Source organism: Kryptolebias marmoratus, linkage group LG17 (assembly GCF_001649575.2).
Source record: "Kryptolebias marmoratus isolate JLee-2015 linkage group LG17, ASM164957v2, whole genome shotgun sequence".
Lineage (NCBI taxonomy): Eukaryota > Metazoa > Chordata > Actinopteri > Cyprinodontiformes > Rivulidae > Kryptolebias > Kryptolebias marmoratus.
This window is the reverse complement of record NC_051446.1, coordinates 20,460,492-20,484,544: the sequence shown is the minus strand read 5'-3', so window position 1 is coordinate 20,484,544 and position 24,053 is coordinate 20,460,492. Positions and strand designations below refer to the sequence as shown.

Genomic DNA, 24,053 nt, shown 5'->3' with positions numbered 1-24,053 from the left:
AGCTATTGCGGCCATCTTGATGTCACAATTGACCATGTGAATGTGATTAGTGCTGGTCTGGTATGACCCACAGAAAGTTTCAATAAGCTGTGACCATGTATGAAGAAGTTATTCCACATTGATGTTTCATGGCAAATGGTCAGATTTTGAGTCTTGGCCACGCCCACATACTTTCATGTATCAAAAAGCTTTTGATAACTTTTGACCTTCAATGTCTTAAGACTGAGCTCAGTGATTCTGAAGCCTGTACGTGAAAAGCTGTAGGAGGAGTTCAATCAAATGCGGAGGCTGTAATCGGCCAAAATCGGGTAAAAATCCAAACTTTGATCCAAGATTTCTCGCGGGGGACAACTTTCGGTGAAGTTTGGTGAGTTTTTGAGTATGCTAAGGCCTCCAAATTTGCGATCTCGGAGCCAAAAGAATAATAATAATAAGAATTCCACGAAATACAATAGGCCTTCGCAGCGCTGTCGCTGCTCGGGCCTAAATATCATTTTAGGGTTCCTGAAACACCATTTTGGATGCAAGGCTAAAACAATAAAAAAAAAAACTTGCATATTTGAAAAAATGTTCCCTTTGGATGGCCTCTTAGTTTTTTCTTTTTCTATCAATTTTTATTTTCTGTGAATTAAAAAAAAAAGGGTCAACACAAAAATGACTTTTCTGCATGTCATCAACTGATCGCCAGTCAAGAATTTGTCAATTCCAGTCAACAGCTGAGTGATGTGAACACCTCTTGCCATTGAAGTAACATTACATGATGATTCTAAAACTGAAAAATCTTTAAAACAGTCCTTGACCACAGAGCAGTAAACCGTGACGCCTGATCAGCAAACTGCTTGGGAGACAATCCCCCTAAAATCCTGTGACATGCAGTGGTCTTCTTGGGCATTAACCGACAAAAGATTCACTGCAGTTGGTGCTTTATCTAAACCTCTGCACTAATATTATCCCTTAACACAGACTCGTACAGCCAGTTATTCGGCTCTATACTGTACATCACCCCCCAATAAGAACGCGGTTGTTAGTGCGGTGCATAACAGACAGAAAATGAAAAGCCCCAATAAGGATTCCACTGTATTGCTGTTGGTTTATTGTTAGTACTCTTAAGAGAGAAATCAAAGATGTTTCAAAACATGACTAAGCCTCATGTAATTATGAGCAGAAGCTGTCAGAAGAGAGGAAAACAAAACAAGAGAAGATAACAGTGGATTACAGTAGGGTCTTGAATTTCCATGCTTGTGATTAAACTGCTGCTTATTTCTTCAAGCAGGCTCTGAACCATAAAAAAACGGCAGAATTTCTTCGTATTGTGTTGTGCCTTCAAGCTCATTTTGTTCTCTTAAAAAAAAAAAAAAGAACAGATTATATTGACTTGGGATTACTCTGGATAATAAAACTTTACACCCATAAGGTAGGAGTTAAAAAAAAAGACTTTTCATTTAAATTATTGGTATTTACATCTTAATAGGTACTTCCAAAGTCAGTTAGACACATCGGCATTAGCAAGGTCAATGTTAAGATGTTAAAAAGCTTTTAGGTTTAAGCCTTGTACCCATCAGAATGGAGAAACTTTAACTAATGACTCATTATTGCCCACCTACGAAGACAATAAGGTTTCTGCCCTCGTCTCTGGATGTGTTTGTTTGTAGCATTAGCAAAAAATCTCATGAACCAATGGGTATTTCTTTATAAAGCTTTCAGAAAGTAATAAATGAATGTACATCTGCAAATTGTTAAAATTTGGAGTCGGTCCAATTCAAGATGGCCACCACAGGCAATTGACTTTAACCAACACATAAATTGTTGTAACTCAACCAATTTTACAGATATTGAGCTGAATTTGGTGTGGTAGCAGCTAAGAGTAATTTTCAACACATATTTTAAGTGCACACATAAATAAGACATGAGATCACTCATACCGTCAATAACAAGGTTTGACCAAAACCACAACAACTCTGTTTCCCCCCTTCATAAAATGAACTTAGCATCCCTTCAAGGAATTCTAGGCCTTTCATTTTATGTAAGGTTTTCATTTCAAGAGTCACAGTGGTCAGGAACATGAGCGCCGCTCGTCTATATTCAAAAGGGACAGATTATAAAAAGTTCCTGAGCTCTGAAGCAAAACCATGTATCCAGACAGTGTAAATAGCTACAAGTTATTCTACTTGTTCTAAATTGCTAGTAAAATATTTTCACATTTTCTTCTCTGCACAAAGCTGTTTAAGTAATGAAAAAAGGGGGATACTAATGGAAAGGCCTCACAGAAACACACCACTCGATGCTTAAACAAAAAAAGGCTGGTAAAATCATTGGTGCTAATTGACATGGATAGCCACGTTTCAAGGCGTTAAATAAATTCAGTTTCCTGATGCATGCTTCATTAATGGATTCCCCCTTTGGTGGAGCAGAAGCGATAAAACAAAATTAGTCAGGCTAGAAGTTACGATAAACGTTTCTATCCCCAGGTTGAATCGGGACACTGAAATTTGCACATTTTAAGATTTCTCCTCCCCAGGCAAATAATCAGAGTGGCATTCTCAACAGCGCTGACTCATGTGAAGTTTAAAAGAATGCAAATAATAGAAATTTAATTCAAGGTGCGGTGTCTTAGCTGAACAAAAGCCTTGAGAATAAAGGCCACTTCTATTAAATAAAAATGATTTGTATTATTAGCTGCCTGTGCTGTACTTTCAGTACTTTAAAGCTTGAATTTGAGGTTAAATTAACTGTTAAACTCTTTCAATCGGCAGGGTTAAAGGAAATGTCCCTGCATTCCTAGAATCAACCCAAAACAATTATTCGTCATACCAGAATGTGAGCAGTGCTGCTAAAACAAGGTCAGATGTGAGCATGTTGACGTGTGTGCTGAGGTCTGTTTTTGATCTGGGTAAAATAATAATGGGTCAGTTCACTTGACTGGTGTGCCCTTTCATTTAAAAGAGGCCCAAGCCCACCATATAAAGGGGTCAGCTGTCTAAGCATGCGTGCTGGATGGCGTTGTTTATGGAAGAGGCCGTGGTGTTGGTGTTCCAGCCAGAGGTGAGATACGAGTGCTGCAGCGGTCGCTCTGGTCTCAACCCAACGGGTAATAAATCAGATATGTGAAGCTAGGGACACATCATTTAGCCTACAGCACTGATGTGTCAAAAAGGATCAAATTATGGTGCAAATATGATACAACACCATCGAACTGTATGTGCACTGTGAAGCCTGTGATTAGAAAAAGAAGATACTCGCAGTTTGTGCTGACAAACTGCATGCAAATCTGCCAGTTTGGAAATAAGTGCAAGTCAGATGAATATAAATCTGCACATACCCAAAGTAAGGTTTAATTTGAGCCCAGCTTATAAGAGAAACATTCTGTGGCTGCAATTGGAGAGGGGATGTCAGTTGAATTTATCTCTTACTCAAAATGTCACCATCTGTACAAACATGCAGAGGACAACTGGCAGTGATGGATCAGGAGAGCTCAGCCATGCTGATGAACAAATACAAGTCCGGGAATGAATGTGACATACCCAAAAGGACAGAAGAAGAGAGAAAATTCTGACTTTCTTCAACTGAAAGGCTTCATTTGCCAGACAGACGGCTTAATAATTGGAAAATGAATGGGTTTGAGACATGCAGCCAGGTTTTCCTACTTTACATTCTTGTAACTCTCTACTTTCGAAGCTCAATCAACCTAATGGCAAGAAGGTCAGCAGTCACTCAGTAATTTTATACGTGCTTTATAATAGAGCTCTTGCTAACAATATTTTTTCCCGTTGACAATGCGGTTCTCTTATTCAAAAAAATTTTTTTTTTAATTTTTGTAGCCCCCTTTTAACATACTATGATGCAAAACATGCAATACTATATGTCTTGTAGAGACAGAAATAGTAGAATATTCATGCTATGAGTGTTCATTATACTCTAAAAAATATATCACATTATCTGAAGGAAATTTAATAAAGAAACAAAATTTATATCATCCGGTTGAAATGCCAATTTTCCCACAGGATCTGAACAAAGCATCTGGAACATGTGCAGGCTGATAGGCAGTTAGAAATGATGTGCAAACTCTGCTTTTCACTCAGTGTGCCACTTTGGGCATCAACGTGGAAGTGATGTGGATCCATGTTTACTACTGTGGTAGTGTAGAATAATGTGGCTCCTTTAAGAGTGCGAATAGAAAAAGAGAGCGTGGATGAAGAGAGGAAGGGTGTATATATGCTCGGTGTTAGAATCGGAGCACATAAGTGAGAAAGAAGATAATTAGTTGTAAAAAGGCTGGACTTCCAAGGAGGAAATGTACACTGCAGGCTGCAGGAAATGCAATAAATGTTATGGATATTGAAGCCAAAGCTGTTGGCGTTGTTACAAGAAACTGAGGCAGCAGAGAGGAAAGTGTTATGGCACATCATCATGGAGTTATCTAAATACGCAAAAAAAGAGTAGACTTAGCAAACCAGGCTTTCAAAGATGAGTGGATGGAGAAAAATGCATTTATTTCATCCTGACCAAATTATTGCTGACAATTATTCTTCTCAGTATGAGAATCTCGTAAAACAACATCTTTTGTGCCAAGGTTTAGGCAGCTCATAGAAGGCTGTCAGTGCCATTTTTCACACTAGGCTACTCTGTATTTTAACTGTCTCAGAGCATCTGTGACTTTCACCTCCATCATGTACAAGTTTCAGTGTCTTGCTGCCTTCAAATTCAGTTTATTTAATATGTTTATTAATGTGGGAAACCAAAGGCGTTTTATTTTGAGGTATCAAAAGTAATGAAGTTGATCAAGTTTAAGTTAAAATTTCTTGTAAACCTACAGTGTACATTAGGTTTTACTGTCAATGGTAAAAGCAGCTTGGTTTCACAAGAAAGCATCTGTAGGCAAATGTCTTTTTTTGTTGTAATCAAATGTATTAAGGATTTGTTTACTGCTAGTTCTCTGCCTTTAAACTAATCCAGAAATCAAATTCAGACTTTTAAATATAAAGTTTGAGAACCCCTGATATAGTGTAAAAGTAATTTCTGCATTGTGCTGGATGTGCATTTACTGTATACCCTTGTTACAGAGTGGTTTTATGTGTGCTGCTTTTACAAGCCGTCCATTAAAAAAACTGCAGCCTCACTGTACTGTCTGGTCATCTGCTCACATCAGTAATCACCTGTCTATTGAGAATCAAACCAACATCTGCTTGCATAGCAAAAAGCTGCCATCTGTAACCTGAATAAGTGAGCATGCTGTGCTGGTCTCACTTTACCAATGACATTACTGGTTGATGTCTGACTGGTTCCATGGGAGGACTGTCAATCTGATGGGTTCATCTGCCTTCAATGGCGTTTTTAAGTTTCAAACAGCTTGCTTCGCGAGAAAATGCCCATGCTGTTCAAACATGACGGGACATCTCGAGATAACGATCCTCATGTTCACAAAATATTTGACATCTGGCATACGGAAGTCTGAAAGCTAGGCATTATGTAGCCAGCACAAATGTAAATCACAATATAACTGACTGGATTTCTTACGATCATGTGGGGAGGGAAGAAGGATTTGCCAGAACTTAATATTGCTGTATCTATAGATGATACAGCCTAATGTCCACAGATGTCAAATACAGCCGGTTTTGTGTCCTTTGAAGGAGCCAGAAACGTAAAATGCCTTAAATTTAATAACAGAGAGAGGGAGAGAGAGACGGATGATGTTCACGGAGAAGACCAAAGAGGAGGAAAAAAAAAGTCTCATCGATAGCTTCCAGGTTGAAAGTTATTTATTGTTGACAGAAAGCAGTCATGGCAGATAAGCTGAGGAGTATAATTGGTCTATCTGATTCAGCTTCCATGAGCGTGTGGAGTGTTTGCTTATGGTAAATCAGCAGGCGAAGTGGGAATTATATTTTTGTCTGCGCCTCAGAGGCGCACTGCAGAGTCATGAAGCTGGTATTATACCTGGGACATGATAATTCATTATCTTGGCTTGCTTTTCCTCGGGGAGTTGTTGTACAGTTTTCTGATAAAAGTTTACAGTTTACAGGTGTTGTTCACATGTTTTTATACATTTCATGTTAAATGACATAGAAGACCACCATTATTGCAGGTACGGAGGGTTCAAGCATTGCTTTAAGAAGCTGCAACTTCTTTCTATTTATTAATTTTCTATTGAGAGAAGCAGAGTCAGTGAAAATTCATGCTGAATTTTTTGAAGCACAAAGAAAAGCTGCAAACATCTGACTCTGTTCTCACTACTCTCATCAAGTCTATAAATTGTAAATTAAAGGTCTTACATTCCTTGAACAAATGCACATCACCTTAAATGCAAGAGTTTTAAACAAAGACAAACCCTTCAGAAGGAACAAACTTGTAGCTGTTAAAGTCAAACCCTATAAATGACGTTAATGTCACAATCAAAGTATGTGTTGTGAGTGACTCTCAGCTACTAATGCGTCAAAATTTAGCTCATTATCTGCAACACTGACTGTGCCACAGCCATTTCTGTGTTGGCTGATGTCAATTAGCTGTGGTGGCCATCTTGAATTAGACCGATGTCAAAAGATAATTAGTTGTAGATGTACATCCAATCATAATTTTCCTGAAAGTTTCATCAAAATTTGTCCAGTGGTTCATGAAATATGTTGGTAACTGACAGACCAAGAAATACCAGAATTGTCAATAAGTCTGTTAGGATATACTACTTTCCATGGATTGCAAAACGAGTAGGTCTCCAGAAAAGTTTCAACAGACAAGTGTAACATTGTTGCTTTCAAACTAACAAGATAAACAGACAGCTTAAAAAAATGGAAAGACAGATCATTTTTAACAGTCTGCATGGAAGCTAGTTGCTTGTTCTCATTCTTACTGCGTAGATCTGGCTCCCATGGTTCAGTCAAAACTAATAAACCAGAGTATGGTAGCAGCACACAGTTACTACAATGGAACTAGAGACAAGTGCCTTGTTTAAAAGGGTGCCACCATGTTTATAAACCAGCACAATACCCATAATTTGGGTGTTAAATGTGCGTTTGAGCATGTAAGAATTTGGCTGTGTTGTATAATTGTGAGTGCAGTGACACATACCCACTGCAAAAGCTCCCATAAAAACAAGAGACAGACACTAATCAACGTAGAGAAGGAGGAAAACAGGTAATGAAACATGCTTTAACTGGCAATAAAAGAGTGAAAATGAAGCTGAAAGTAGAGCTACTGGTTTCACAGAGAAGATTAAATGCATTATGGAAATCTCATTGCATTTCCTTAGGTCATGTTGACTCCATAAACCTGTAAGATTTTAGTATGTAAACACCAAAACACTGTCAAACAAGTATGAAAAAGCAAGATATCCAGCAACAAAGAAGAAACAAATAGCTTTGATTTAAAAGGTTAACATTCTGAGACATGGAATCTCACTTCTATAACCAAAAAAAAACCAACAAAAAAACAACACATAATAAGTCTCAAATGTAAACAAAGAATATCAAAAATAAATCTAATGTTTATCAGTTGTTTCTTTTTGCTTTCCTAACAGACAAAAAGCTCTCCTTACGTTTAGAGTGGATTAGAAATGTTGTGAGATGTAATACTGAGAAAAGGGTCTTAGACTGCTCCTCTTATAACTGATTATTAACCCAGCATCTTTCTCCATGCCTTTCAGGAAACATGGTGAGCAAGGAGGGTGGCAAATGCATGCTCACCAACTCAGAGTCTGACTCAGAGGCAGCACCCTTGCCCTCCACCTCACTGGCGCTGGAGGTGAAGTATTCCCTAGAAGCGAGTCGACAGGTGAGGAAGAGAAACAAGGCCCTGCAAGTGCGCTTCAAGGACATCTGCGAGGCACAAAACGAGCAAAGGGAGGCAGAGCTGCAAGCAGCAGGAAAAGGCGGCAAGCCGATGTCATATAAGGTGGCGTACCGCAAGTACATGACTGTCCCTGCCCGCAGATCCATTCCAAACGTCACGAGGAGCACAGGCGTCCAGACTTCGCCTGACCTAAAGAAACGATACCAGACCTTTCCCTTTGAGCGTAAGAAAGGACACACATTTAAACATGTGGCAGCAGTGGAAACGTATAAAGGTCAGAATAACGGTTTTGTCATGGAGGTAAAGCAATCCAAAGCGGCTGAGCAGGGTTTAGATGACGACGACGAGGGAGCCAGTAGGGGGAGTGGAGTCCTGAGGACCAGAGCTCTGCTCCATACTAATGAGTGTATTGCCACAGTGGAGCAGCACAGTGCACCCGATGGCCTGTGCTCTGATGCTCTGCTGCTCAGTTGCACTGCAGACACAGACTGCCTTGCAGACACACCAAGAGGAAGTGGAGCCGGAGCACAAACAAAGTACCAGCTTTGCAGTGTCCCTTCGAAAGCCGGAACTGGATTACAACACAGGGAGACTGATATTGACAGTTTGGCCAAGAGGCAACTGCTCAGTCTGGAGGAAGGCTCGTCCCGGACCCTCCCGAACAGGCCCTCCAAGGTAACGGGCCCCATTGCATGGAACTCTCTTACACAGGTAGAGTGCCTGGACAGTCCATCTGTGCAAAGCAAACGAAAAAAAGGCCTGCAGCTTAATGGGCTGATGGGTGAAACAATACCACGAACCAGCAGAGGCTGTACAACAAAGGCACAGTGCCATACAGGACAGCTATCTGCCCGGCCTATACGGGGGATGGAGGAACCTCTGTCACCCTCTGCAAGTGGTGTGGCTGATGAGGCACCATCCAACCAAACACAGGAAACCTGTAAGCAAATAGTGCCCGTGAATCAGGACAGGGATGTAAAAGCACAGCTCCAAGCCATGGAAAATCTCATCAGCTCCAGCCAAGAGACCATCAAGGTGCTTCTTGGGGTCATCCAGGAACTGGAAAAGGGAGAGGCCCACCGAGAAGGGTAGGACATCTTATTTCAAAGACTTTACACTAAAAAAAGCTCACATCTGCTTTAATCTTTCTGCCAGATACCAAAATTCAAACTCAGAATAAGTGCTAATTCAAAGTAACTATCCTATACTGCTGCTTTCTTATTCACAAATTTACCATTCATAAAACTAATTGTATGGAACGCAATAAAACCATTTTTATGCAAATTACCATGAGGCTAGAGATTAATGTAGCTCTGAAAATGAGTCAGCCACCAGCCATGACTGAAGTCATTGTGGAAACAATGCTGAATGAAAATAAATAAAATCCAACTACTGTTTTATAATCAGTCACAGCAGGCATGTAACCTGAGCCACTAATACAATAAGGTCAGTTAGTGCCTCAGTACTTTGAAAAGGTGTTAATCCAATGTTTACAAATGAAAATGCAAATCTAAAATGTAATAAATCAACTAAGTGAGACCAAGAGTGGCAAAAAAAGAAAGCACAATGCACAACATCACTCTCCGTGTCTTTCACCTAGATGTACTCTGCTGTACATTTACAGCGTGATACTATGATGTGACAGTTCCCTCCAAATATGCTTCAGAGCTTTCTTGCAGACATTTCAAGTTCTTTATTGGCCAATGTTCTTAGATAAATAGTAGTAATTTAATATCTATTTCTTGTGACTTTTAATCGTAAAGCCAAACCCTAGAAACGGCAGAATATTCAGAATATATTCTGCGGCGAAAACATCATTACAGTCTGATCAATACCAGTGGTACTGCCACAAAGTTCCTTTGGAATCAATAAGAATGCTGTCAACAGAATATGTAAACTGAAAAAATATGAAGATATTTAAAATGTAAAAAATCATTCTGGGAAGTTTATTACAATTTAGAATGACTAAACAGTAATTACAGTTGGCCTCATACAGCCACAGACTCAAGTGTTATTTAAAATGTTTGAGGACTTTTTGAAAAACCCATGGCCTGTGAAAGTTATTTTTTTGTCCAATGGACATTGAGTATACATAAAGAGACCACAGACAACCCTAATCCTGATCCTGTTGAAATAGAGGCTATTCAAAGCAAAAAAAGAAGAAATAGCCAAATTGTTGCTGGGAATTGGTAATCAAATTTGAACCTGATTTGTCCAGTTAAGTTGTTCAAGAGTAAAACTGAAACCAAATATCAAACATCTATCATGCTTCTAACTCACCCATACTTCTAAATGTCTGAAAGCAACTTTTAATATGAACTTGTCTGACGGCAAGTGTTAAACTTCTATTTTCAGCTTGGGCTTGGGGGAGGAATAAGATGCCACAGTTAGGAGTTTGCACCATCTGAAAAGGCAGTTATCCCCCTTCCAATCATACACAAGGTAGCCTTAATCGCCTTATCACCAAACTCATAAAAGAGCGCTGCGAGTGAAAAGTAGGCAGACCTGTGGTGCGGCACGGGGATCTATCAGAATGGTTTGCAAAGCACATTTGGTTTATCAGATGTGGCTCGAGTGGCAGTAGGACGAAAAGGAGAGATGGATACAAAGAAAGAGGTGGTTTAATGAATCATAATTAGTGACTACTATTTATGAGCAATATCTGTCCAAACACAAAGCGCAAGAAAAAACCCAACATGTTTTTAATCATTAATTACAAATACTTGTGTTTGGTTAGAGTCAGTGAGCAGCATAATCCTTCTGTAATCCATTCAAGCTCAAATGAGCCTGTTTTTCCCCCAATAGAAGTACAGCTGCCTTTTTTTAGGTACATTTTCAGTTTTAAAGCTGGAAATGTACCGAGCTGTGGAAACATATTAATTATATTTTATCCGCATTACAATACCGTTTTTTTTCTTACATAAATGTCACTGACCTTCAAGCAGAATCACTAATAGGCTGCAGGTGAATGAGTGCAATATTCACATACAGTTACTTTTATTATTAAACACAAATGTTTCAAGGTTGAACTTTTTAAATATGTTCATCAGACCCAACTGAGACGCGCCAAGAGCTGAGTTGGGGTTTTTGTGTGAGTATGTGTTACTTGTAAGCCTTAAAAGAAAGAATTCCTTGACTAGGAAAGAAATGTATGTGTATGTGTATACACACACATACCACTGTTTATTCTTTAAACAGAAGCTCTACAAGTCTCCCTGCCAATCCACGGAGCCAGTTCAGGAGGCAGGTTGTGCAGCAGGTGAAACCGTCAATCATGGCGTCCATCAACGACGACATGGCAGACGCTGAAATATTTCTATAAGACCTCAAATCTAGTGATGACAATAACATATAAGTAATGACCACTAGCACACTTACTAGAATTACCACATTCAACATATGAGCTCATAAGAATATCTTAAAAAAAAAAAAATTAATGCTGCTAGAAAGAGAACTTTATTGAAGCCAGTATTTTCTTGCCTTGAGCTATGGTGGTTCTCTCTAGCATAAATGTCTTTATTTAAGGCTCTAGTATGCATTTTTAAAAAACTTTAATACAGCAAGAAACACATACACTATAGCATTGTATAAATGTTCCAATCACAGTGTAGTCTTTCCCCCTTTTGTGCTTTATCTTTCGCCCTATTTAAGGTTTTTGTAGTAATAAGACAGCATAATGGTAGTTTTTCCCTCACTGATAAAACACCTACTTTGTTTTCAAAAAGACTTTCAAAAGGAAAGGGATGTGACTGGAGGTAAAAGCTTTGTATATTGGCCAAAATGAAAAGATTTATGTGGCATCTAAAAGGCTGGAGCTCACATTTCAGTTTTGGTTTTAACTGCGCCTCTTTTGGTCTGACTTGCAGTCGCATTTCATTTCTTAAGATTAAAAAACACCTCTTTGCATGGATTTATATTAACACGTATGAAAATAATACTAAATAAAAATTGTATACAAATGCTGCCTGTCTTGGGTAACAATTATACTTATCCTAAAGTGATCTAACATGAATATGTGGAAGACGATTGGTGTTTGAAGACCTTACGTATCCAAACAACAAGTTCTGAGCAAAGCCCGTCCAAAACTACTCAAAAAGAAATCTTCATAGTGCATACTTAATCAAGGTACATATAGGCAAACACTTAAACAATGCATAATTCTGGAGTAAAGCCTTGTAGAACAAAGGTGTGTACAAGTCTGAAGGTTATTATATGTTGCATCCAACAGGACAAAGCCTGGGATGCTGCTGTATCATCAGAGTGTTGGCAGAACAGAGCCAATTAATCTCACTCTTAGAGACTTGTTGCTAACCTGTCTATTAGCACTGTGTATGTGTGCTTGTTTTTGTGTTTCTGGACTGCCACCCACACAGTGACCTTTGGGAAAGCTCTCCTGGTCGCATAAAGGGTGGAGGGTGTATAAATATACCGTTAATGGCACTTTTGGCTTCCCTCTCCCCAGGGAGGCTCACCAAAATGAGCCCTGTCCTCTTATTTTCTCTTATCAACTCAGTATGAAAGAGCGGTGGGGAGGCATGAGAGATCGAGAGACAAAGAGACTGAGGGGGGAAAAAAGTGAGAAAAAGAGAAACAAGAGTGAAGTAGTTCAGAGGATCCAATCCAATTGGCTGTGCAACCAGTTGGCTCTTCATTGATTGGTTCACCTGGTGGAAAGTTATGTGGTCTTTTGTACTGGATTGAAATGTGAACCTGTCTCCCACAGAAAGCCAATTATTTACATGTTGTGCATAAATAATCCAAGGTGCAAACTTCAAGCACACTTGCTGTGTCACTGCACTTTTCCTCTGGACGCCATTACCCGAGTCTGCTGCAGCCTCAGATAACAACATTGATATCAGCTCCTCTAATACCTGTCAGAGCATGCAGCTCAAGAAGCAGTGCAGTAGATAAAAAGGAGGATTTTATGATAGGAGTTTAATTTTTATTGGTGCCGCACACGGTGGGCAGCGTGACAAGCACAGTGGTGACACAGATGAAAAATGTCTGTGGTTCTGCAAGGATGAAAGACGGAATTTATTAGTGAAAGCACATTACCCTCAGTGATAAGAATGATTTGGTGGCTTTTGCTATGTTCATTTGAGGATTTCAGACTTGTAACAGGAAAAGGTTCGGTTCAGCTAAAATAATAAAAAACAGTTTTGACACAAGTTGGAAACTATCCCATGTGACAAAATTGTTTCATTAAAAACAAACAAAAAAAAACTGTTTCTTGCTGTTATAAGATTTGCATGAGGGACACCAGAGTGGTCCAGTGATTAGCAGGAAGGCAACTAATGTTGTTGATTCATTCAAATGTATTTGATACAATACATAAATAAAACAATATAAATACTAATGATAATAACATTTTAAAAAACAGTTCCCAAATGCAAGAATCAGTGTTTGCATCAAAAGCGTCAATTTGCAACACTTGTCTCTCAAGGATTTAATAAAAATGAACTTTTTTTTTTTCTTTTTCACAAAACACTCAAAGTGGGTCTGAGACACATTTTTCCTGCACTGTCATGAGTGTACCGACCGAAATGAAATGAGAGGTTGAAGTAACCTGCACCTTTTACGGTTCTGAGCTGGTATGGGAGGTAGTCACAGAACTGAGTTGGTGAGTATGTGTTAAGTGGAGTAGCCTGTGCAATACTATAATCTAGCCAACAGTACTGCTGTCACCACACTGGTTATGCAGTACTGGCTTTATGTGTGTAAGAACACAGTCACAGGACTTTGCTGGATAGATTCGTTTGTGTGTGAACTTTTAAAGAGGATCGTCTTCACAGTGAAAGGGGAATCTGTTGGTGCTTTTCATGTGCAGTTTGCATGTTCTCTTCATAAAAGACTGGGTTGCTTAGTGATACTAAATAGATCTTATGTCTGAGCATTAAGTGTGCAAGGCCATTTTTCTCTCTGTCCTATTCTTGTTATTACTGATGACTATAAAATAACATTTTTCTCAAGCACAGGCAAAATGAATAAGCTTGAATAAGCAACGTCTGACCCTAAACATATGCAATAGAAGTAATATTTGTATGTCAAAAACTGTTATTGACTGACAATATATGATATGTAGGATGCTATGTATCGGGTTACTGAAGGAAACAGATGTATATGTAGTGATCATTACATTACAATGATACTAAGACTGCATATCTTCAAAGGGCTGCAGACTAAAACTAAATTATTTTATCAGCTAAGAGGACATAAATGATTTTCATTTTACAGGTAATAACTCATTCATATCATTTCCAACACTGTTCTGCACAGAATTGATTAATCAATGGAGAGATTATTTTGAAATGAGTAAAAAAAAAAAGTCAACGGAGGAAAGTAGAGGTAGTTGCAAATACCAAGAAGGAACAAATAATTCCAGTTAAATTAAATAAAAAAAGATTTCCTAGTTTAATTAATGACATGTTAGACTAAAATCGTTACATCATTGAGATAAAATAAACATTAAAAGGATTAAGGGAGGCTTGTTTTCTTTTTTTCTTGTCATCAAAAAATGCTAATGTAAATTCACGATTCTGCTAAAAGTTCTTGATCGAAACATCATTTAAATGCAGACCAGAACTCACGGCGTGTCCCCTTTTTTTTCCCAATCTGACCTCCAAACAGTCAACCACAGCTAATGGCTGACACTGTGCTCCTTCTGTCCGAGCTGCAGGGCATAGGCCACTCAGGAGGGCAGCGTGACTCCTCATCACCCTCATTTACTTTTGTCCCGCTAACGAGAGATGACAAATAAGATGAGAAAGGAAGGTGTGAGGCAGCAGCTTAACAAGTCCTGTAATTACTCATTCACGACTCTCATCTTCCCTGCAGACTCTCCTATCGAACTGGACAGGACACGGCCAACTGCGACACATGCCGGAACAGTGCATGCATTATTTACAGGTAAGTGGTCATGCCTCTTCAATGATCCAAATGTGTCCTGTCCGTTCTCCTTGACAGAAGGAGAACAAGTGAATTAGGGTTGAAACAGCAGAGGGAAAGGGCGGAAGAGCTGCAGGATTTATGTAAAACGCTGTTCATTCGTGCTCAAAGGTACGGGACATTAACACACCAAGCCCTTGCTCTAAAAATATACATCTTTGTTTGACTCTGCAATTATCCCCTCACACCATTTCAATCACTTACTGGAGCGGAGGAAGTGTAGAGTTCGCTGGAGAGGAGACGGCACACGATTGAAAAGTGAAGAGGTCACATCCAGGAGAATGAGCGATCACAGGGCCGAGAAAGGTGAAATTAATTAACATCAAACATCATGAAACATGATTATTGTGTGCCGTTGCCAAGCCAACAGAAGCTCTGAATACGTGCAACCTCCACTTTATTTATATCACAACCAGTACAGATGCGAGTCCAAAAGAATCTGTAAACTAGAATGCAAAGACAAAATGTTACTAATCTGAGTTTAAGCCTGTAGGTGTTTTCTGAATAGTTAAACAAACGTTAGAAAACTATAGCTTCTGTCTCAGAGGACAAGAATTTGTAGCAAACTGAGGCCACGTCTACACTACTCTGGATCAGATATTTCTGACCTTTATTAAAACAATTTATGTCCTAATATTCTAACAAAAACACTGGAATACCCACGCCGCTCTTCTAGAGCATCCACAACGATGACATATCCCATTTACTTTAGCTTGTTTTGAGTGTTTTTTGGATACGGTTGACAATTTCCTTTCCTTTATTAACCGTTTCAGCACATAATCAAAAGTTTAATGGTGGCAGGATTAGGAAAAAGCCAAATGTGCTGCCACGTCATCATTTCTCAAAAGTTCTGCATCTTGAGTCCAGACAGATCCTTTAAAACTCAATTCTTAAAAAGACAAAAACTACAGAGCAGGTCTATATGGTAGGTATTAAAATTTTGATATTTTTATTTATTTAAAACCTCAACTAGTATTTCAATCTAGTATTTAGTGCTGTTAAATGATGTAGCCTGATGTGGTCTTGTGTTTAAATTGTATTTATAGTATGGTTTTCTGGTTCTGGTAAGGTATTATATTTTGGATAAGTGTTGAACTGACTGCCATCATTTAGAGCACAGTTTCATAGCCCAAATGTGCAAGATCAGCTTAAAGTTTCTACTTCAGCTTCCCCGGTTCACAAAAAGACAGTCAATGGGCTTATTTTATGTTAGAATGGTATGACACAGCCTTTATGAGCATGTGTGCACGCACACTTTGCTCCGGTCAATAATCTAAAGGAACGGGAGAGGAAGAAAATGAGAAAGAAAGGAGACTTTAAAAGTATGAGGCTAAGAGGCTATCAGTAAAACTGTTTTAGTGGTCACTGCCGTTCCATGAAGTCTGAATATCTCCTCTCGAGAGCCACTTAAATCATATTTTATCTACCACTCTCAATAACTGATAAGCCTCTGGCTAAACTTCAATTGGCTCCTGAAAATCAAGAAGCACTGCGCTGCCCTGCCTCCTCTGATGTCTCAGCTGAGGGAGGTTCGTCGCGTCTAAGTGTTTTTTAAAATAAGAAATCATTGCCGCCTTCCTGCACGGCCGCGGGAAGGACAACACGAAAGGTGCTTTAACAGCAGTTCAGGGACGTGATTGAGCTGAGCTGATCTGAATGATGGCACATAATGGGAGCTACATAGACAGAGCGTTCATTAAAAAGGAGATAGTTTGAGCGCAGGATTAGATGGATGAATGAAAATGGACCTACTGATGAGATGGCTATTTAAATCATTTTTTTTAATCTGCTACACCCAATAACTGATTAGCTGCTAAACGTCAGTCTGCACCTGAAAATTCTATTTAATATTTTACAGCGTCTTAGTTAGCCCAGCGTTAACTTGCTTGATTTGCACAAACCAGTGCATCTGCAATGCTAACCAGTGTGCTGGGATAAAGGTTGCACTGAAATATCAAACGAGGATTGAAAATGTGCAAAATAAGACATGACTGCACTCATTTGGCCACGCGACAGTACAGCTATGTTAGTGAGTTGTCCATCGCAACAGTTTTAGCAAGGATTTCTCTACAAGTTATAAAAATGTGTCACAACAAGCCACATCAGATTTCCCCTTCTTTTTAGAGGCACATATCATGCTCAAAATGAGAAATGTCCTTAAATAGGCACAGCAACAACACTGAAAATACACATTCTGCCTTCTCAGACCTGCCACAATCAATCGAAATGCTACACTGTTGGAGGAAGAGCAGAAACTCTTTACAAAACATGGCTCATTTTTTGACAAACCATGTCAGCTACTGGCAAGGTTTCCTCTTGATAAAGGGCAGAAATTTCCCACTGAGATGTTTGAAATTTGTTAAATTGACCCGAGTTCATCTTTGAGAGACTTGCTTGACATGGTTAATGGTTTTGATTGGACACAGAATCAAATATAGCAGTTGTATTCATAGAGGCGGGGGGGGGGATTAAATGGCAATCTAATTACTTAGATCTCCATGAAAACAACCTCTCTGGAGGTGGAGGAAGACAGGCTAGGAAGCAGAGCATTGAAGAAAGATGGGTATGTGGGAAGAATAGATGTCTGTGGGGTTTAGGATTTTCTTGTTTCCTTCATCTTGTTGTTTTTTTTTTTATTATTTTAGTCTTTATAAGGCAAGGAAATTATGTGGTAAAAAAAAACTATTGAAGTTCAACACATTGATTATATTGTAATCCTTGTTGCTAAGTTTCATTTCTGCACCACAAGCATTCAATCAATGGCTGAAAACTGTGAGCAGATTTAGGTACGCAACTTTGAAACTGGGATCCTAATTCCAAAATCAGCCCAGATGTGGTATAGAATGTGCCTAAAACAAAATGCAAAGATCTGAAAATGTTTTAAGAAGTATTTTGTTCAAAACTGAACATAGAAAACAGTGAAATATTTAAAAAGAGCTACTTTACTAATTTGTTTGATGGAATCTGTATGTCAGGTGAGACAAAAATTGGAAAATACAAGTGTTAATAAAAAAAAAAAGAGCTGAATGTTGCAGCTATTTAGGTTAATTAAAAACTGGTACTAACATGATTGGTCATAAAAAAGAGCACCTTGGAGAGGCACAGTGTCTTAGAAGTAAAAATAGCCAGAAGGTTCATCAATTTGGTAAAAAACAAACAGCTGTTCCCCATTTTGGCTCCGTTTTCTGCATCTTTCATGCTGCTCATACAGTCCACAATCCTTGTCAGGGTTGATTTTTGCCACTCAGTGGTTGTAAACCCAATGGATGGCGTCTGCAATGACATCACATGCACACCCTCAACTGAAGGGTATGCATTTCCAAAGCGACTGTGTCACTGTAACTGCTCCAGTCTTCTCTTATTGTAGCTATATTTTCTGTGCAAAAACCCCTTACTCTTGTCTTTGCAACAAAACTGGCCAAACACACCTCCAGGAGCAATTTGGGTCCATAATTCATTTTAATGCAGCTTATATCAACTCAGCTTTGCGCTCGTAATATGATCAATTTGTATAAGACTCTATTACATGAACCAACCCACACTTAGAATAACAACAACATCAGATAAATATTATACTGTACTCTACGGGCCGAAACTATCAGAATTCCCAAACTACTATAGTATTTTGTTCTTATCCTGTTCTGCTGTTCTCAGTTTCAACAATGTTGAGATATTTCATCCTCTATCAGTACCTTTATCTCATCTTGTCTTCAGACATGCTACCACCTAACAACGTAACTAACTAATGTTCGTTAAAATGTACTCTGTGGACTAAACCCTTAGGTCAATACTTCACTGGGCTGTGAATGATGGCGACTTGCTGACCAAGAGCATTTGCAAAGGAATCTCTGACAAACGCTCTCTCAAAATAGCAACAAAGTTGTTACAGGCCATCTCAAACCTATCTAAATTTTTGTTGCAGGCGTCTTCATCTTGCTTCAAAACCCATCTAAATTTTGTCACAGACACCCTGACCCATCTTAAACCCATCTAAATATCAGCGTGGACATCTCCAACCTGTCTCAAACCCATTTCAGTTTTGTCACGGATGTCTCTGACCCATCTCAAAAGCACCAGAGCTGTAGTTTGAAACCTGAACAGGAGCTCTCCTCTGACAGAAAATATGTTCAGATCTAAAAATCCCACAGATAATGACCAATAATCATTGAAAAACTTGTCCAAATCGTTATTTAAAAAGTCTAATAGGTTAAGTCATAAATGTGGGAACGGCTGCCAAAATGGCTACAAAGCAAGCTGAAGTGTGGATAATGTGAGCCACAAAATAATGTGCATGGCCAAGACTGAAGTATTGCAAGCAAAGCACAATAAATAAATAAATAAATAAATGAATAAATAAATAAGCAGTGATTTTAAAGAAGTGGCTGGCAAAACTGGCAAAAAGCAGGGTCCCTGTTCACTGGTTCCTTGTTTGCAAACACTCATTCAGTGAAACTGCAACAGTAAATTTGTCTACTTTCTCACAGTTTTGAGTCGACGTCTAGTCTCCAACTGTCGCAGTCCAGTGAGATAATACCTTTAATACAATGTGTGTGACATTAAAGTGAGGGGTGACAGGATTCTTGCAGTAGATTCCATGTTTACAAGATGTTATAGCTGCTACCATGGAAAAATGGGAAGAAAAGTAGAGACGAGAGATGAAAATGCGGCAAGGCAAGAGAAGCTTGGGATTTGAGATGTATTCTACTAATATGTCCTGACACATCACTGTAATCCAATTTTCCTCACACTGCATTTATACGGGTTAATCTGCTGATCAAACAAAGAGATTTAAGTGGTTGCAATTAAGGAAGTCGATTCGGGAGGTCCCCACTGCTGGGTAACAATGTTCTGAAAACTACAACTCGTTCCCATGAGTACACTTTTGTTACTGGCTTGCACATCTTGTGTTTAACTCAGACTCAGCACAACAATTGATCATTAAGCTAACAAAAAAAGGTTCTTTAAATAACACTGTCCTGAACAAAAAACAACAACAAAAGAATGGGGTTTAAATGAATAAAAAAATCAAATCTATTGAGCAGAGCTAAAAAAAAATCTATTTGCTAAAGGCTGTAAATGCGATTACATATAAAATATGAATTTTACCAATCAAGGCTGTTCTATTGCACAACTCTGCCGGGGGAGGATATCCCTTTTTTAAAAGAATAATAACGCTTCCCAGCATAGAGGCAGCCTGGTTACCATAGTGACAAGAGTGATTCTAGGTAGGACAAATAGCATGAAGGGGCAGCGTGGACAGTCAAGAAGAGCACATTCACACCTCAGAAAGATAAGAAAACAGAAAGAAGGACGAGGTGACAACGTGTAACCACAAGAGGACGAAAGAGATAAAGACACAAACATGTCTGAAATGGTATGAAAGGCAGATAAGACTTGTGAGGTTATTCATGAGCAGATATTTTTTTCTTTAATGTGCACAGTTTGTAGACAGCAGACATATTACAGGAAAAGAGCCAGAGAGGTTAAAGATCGAAGGTCCAAAGGGATGTCTTCAATTTGTCCTGATCCAACAAAGCACTCGGGGGATCGGCAGGAAGGGGACAGGTAAATGCCAATAACCTTTAACATTTCGCTTTCAGCAAAATGTGGTGAAACGCAGCAAGGCCTAAAACCCTTTCATCAGGAGATCCTGACAAGTAAGCTGCATGGAGACTAATAAATCTTTCAATACAAGCATTTTTGAGGGGGTCTCAAAGATGAGATTATCTTGCAACTTTCTATGTATAAATAGGAGCTCATGGTCAATTATAATCACTGCAAAATTATCAAGCCCTGTGGAGTCAAAATAAGATAAGTGTATCATCACTCGTCATGCAGTTTGTATGGTTGCAAACACAAGTCCGGCTCATGACTTATTTTTAGAAAAAGGCTTTTTCCCTGGCAATTATTCCAAATAACCCACCTTGTTCCATCTAGTAGTACTGACATAAACTTTAACATGCTAACCTAGCCTTTTGGAATTTATTATGAAGCTTTGGGGATATGTTCTCTGAAAACTGGCAACAACCTTAAATGTTTACCACTTTTTCTCATTATAAAATAATGAAGTTATTGATATTTAGAAAAGGCTTCCTAACACATCCCAGAAAGATGGACAGCAAGAGTTGCCTTTCGAAGATGATAGCTGATGTTTCCCTTCACTGAATCTTCCAGACCAGGAAACTGCCAAGACTTGTCCTACAAAATCCTTCGGCGTGTTTACACATCCATTCGACCAAAACAAATTCCCTTCTGGCACCAATTTTCAGGGGGCTTGTTTGAAATACCCAGACGATTGTGACTGATTTACAGGAAGTCAAAAATCTTCCCTTGCTTCAGATTTATTAATGAGTGCTGCCAGACCGTTTTCTGAGCCAACATATGTCCGTACAAGACCGTGTGATGTTTGAAAAAAACACCAACAAAAAAACAAAATCCATATTGGTATTGGAAGTTGAATTTTTCATGGAAATTCTAGTTGCTTCTGTCTCTAATTGGATTTCTTTGTTGAATCTCTAACACTGTGCACTGTGGTATCATTAATACTTCCTCAGATACGTGGTTACAGTCTCACAAACCAAACTGTGCTTTAATAATTATTCAAGTTGTTTTACTAAACCTAAAGACACACTTTTGCACATTTATGGAAGTAATATGTAAACCATAAATGACTCAAATGACTGCAGCTAGATCAAAGCTGACGGTACCGTGTCAAATGTGTGTCTGTGACAGGTGGGAACTGACAACATATCAAGTAAATACACAAACTGAGCTGTTTAAAACAGGCTGTACATTTGATCTCAGTTGTCATTGTCAATGTTTGTTGGAATTTATGTTTGACTGAGCCACTGTAGTATTGGTAAAGACATGCAACAACAGAGTTATGTTCAGCATTGCTTGAATCATTAATTCCTTACTGCTCTTCGTGTATTATAACTGCTTAAAGGAATTTTAGTCCTTCGGGGGGCCACTGTCTTGCACAATTTAGATGTTTCTCTGCTCCAACATGCCTACTTTGAATCAATGGGTGATTAACAGTCGTCTGCAGAACTTGAAGACATGCTGAAGGAGTAATTCTGGTTGAAACAGAGAAACAAATTAAAACATGCAGGATGGTGGCCCTCGAGGACCAAGATTGGACGCCACTGGGTTAAAGATACAGAAAAAAACAATTATTAATTGATAGAAGTTGTCTCAATCATGCGGGGAAGAAAACGAAAACTACAACCAGTTAATTAGTGTTTTTTATTAGGTTATATGGTTGTGTGTTGTAACAGACAATAACCTGCTGTGGTAGGTGTACAGCAACAACAAAATGCAATTTTCTAAAGCTTACATGAAAGTGCAGGGAAAATCCTGTGCTGGTCTGGTTTATCTGTGTGTTTATGTGTGTGACAGAGAGAAAAACATGTCCCCCATAAAATGGCGCTACATTAAACTACTTTACTTCTTAAATATGGCTTAGAAACAGTAATGAGATCAGTTTCTTTGTGTCTTTACACAGCATTAGCTGAGGGTTTTATTTAAAAGACTATTTAAAAAGGCTGAAAGAAATGCATTCCTTTATCAGATGCAGCTCATTTTTTGACAGATTCAGTAAATGATAGCTGTTTTTGGCGAAGCTTTTTAAACTGCAAGGACCACGTTTTTATGGTCTACGGGTTATATCAAATATTTTAAATAGCATTCAATCAGATTTTATAAGTTTTGGGAGAAAAAAAAGAATTGAAAAGCCATGAATCATACAGTTTTGCAGTTAAACAGTCAAAATTTTTTTTTTTTTTTTTACTTTTGAAACTGTCTCAACCCAACTTTTTTCCTGATTTGGGGTTTAGCAAAATAAACACTAAAGACAGACACAAGTATATACATTTTAGTTTACTCAGATATGATTGTTGGAAGGTTTTGTTAGAGAAGAGTTGAGCTAAATGAATATTATAACTCTATGGTGGATGCTTAAATCCCTTCTGAAAACCTTTGCACGAGTTATCTGTCTAATTTGTATTTTGGAGAGAAATTAAAATTAAAGTAATGACACTGACATGATATTATAGCATGAATTACTTCACATTTTGGGAGTCTTAACAGCAAAAAAAGTGTTTTTATATCAAAGTTTAGTTAACATATAGGTTTACATTTATTCATTCACTCATTCGAACATTTATTTTCCTTATCCACTTTGTCATTGGAAACTAAAAAAAAATGAAATCATTTTGTCTGTCAATAGATGATAAATGAACCGAATACAGGAATTCTAATTTAGCATAGATTGTTTTTCTGTAAAATTTCCGGCCTTTATGAAGACCTAGAACAAGGTTTATTAAAAAATGCCTAAAAGAGATTGAGAGAAAACATGGCCAAAGGAACGGACAAAAACACAAACAGACAAGCAATGTGGATTTATACCAATGTAATTAACAGCCAGTGATTCATTGAATAAAACCGCTGTGTTCCTGGCCCTGTGCAAAGGCCTGAGTCAAACAAAAGCAAAGTGCTGAGTGTCTGCTTGGGAACTCAACATTCGCTCCAGTCATTATCCGACACCCACATTTATGTCGGTTCTGCTCTAATCAATACCGAGAGCATCGATGTTAATTATAAAACCTGTATTTGGAAATCATTATGGATGCACTGCATTTAAAAATCAGAGCAGGCAAGCCTGCAGCTGTTACATGAGTCAGTCTGTCACACTCCACAGCAGCCCGACTCAGGTAGTGACTGGAGATAGCTCTGGCAGATTAAAGTCCCCTACACTTACCACAGCTGTGGCTGTATAATCTGAGTTTCACTTAGCCGAACCTAGTGGTCAGATGTGCGTGGGCATCAGATTACAATGATGGCCGATCCAGATAAACCCCTTATGGGCTATGGGGAAACGTGACGCACAGTAAGCCAAGACAGACAAAGCTTTGTGTGAGGCTGAAATCTCTAAAACCAAACAATTCTGCATTTCCATTACCTTTTCTTTAGTTTTTAATAATGTGTACAGATCATAACATCCTGAAAGGCCACTGCTCAGATTTCTGATGTGTGCTTCAGCAGAGCAAATGATCATCAGTTCAACACCCCCTCCGGTGACCAGCAGCTTTTCACACAGAGAGGGAAATATTAATGGACTTCCTTCTTGCTCAAGTCAATCAGAATCAAAAGCACAAATAGCCAAGAAAACAGCAGCAGTGGCAGCAGCGGAGACAGGGAGACAAATCCAATCGAAAACATATACAACTCTGGCTGGTTTACGGAGAAGTAAAGGATCAAACAAATGAGAATGTAGGTCAACTCCAGCAGGCTGAGCAGTACTGTGACAGATGCCTGTGCAGAGGTCAAGT

At 38.7% G+C, this 24,053-nt stretch overlaps 2 protein-coding genes across 3 annotated transcripts in view; one reads left to right on the top strand and one right to left on the bottom strand.

Annotated features, from left to right (window-relative positions):
• The window catches only part of dock1 (dedicator of cytokinesis 1), a 194,476-nt gene that overhangs the window by 82,112 nt on the left and 88,311 nt on the right, over positions 1-24,053 (bottom strand). The window lies entirely within an intron of this gene.
• The window catches only part of insyn2a (inhibitory synaptic factor 2A), a 35,239-nt gene that overhangs the window by 9,458 nt on the left and 1,728 nt on the right, over positions 1-24,053 (top strand). The window contains exons 2-3 of the mRNA XM_017437202.3: positions 7,634-8,867; positions 14,614-14,685. Coding sequence (XP_017292691.1) covers positions 7,639-8,867; positions 14,614-14,685 — 1,301 coding nt within the window. The 5' untranslated portion in view covers positions 7,634-7,638. The remainder of the gene's footprint in view (positions 1-7,633; positions 8,868-14,613; positions 14,686-24,053) is intronic.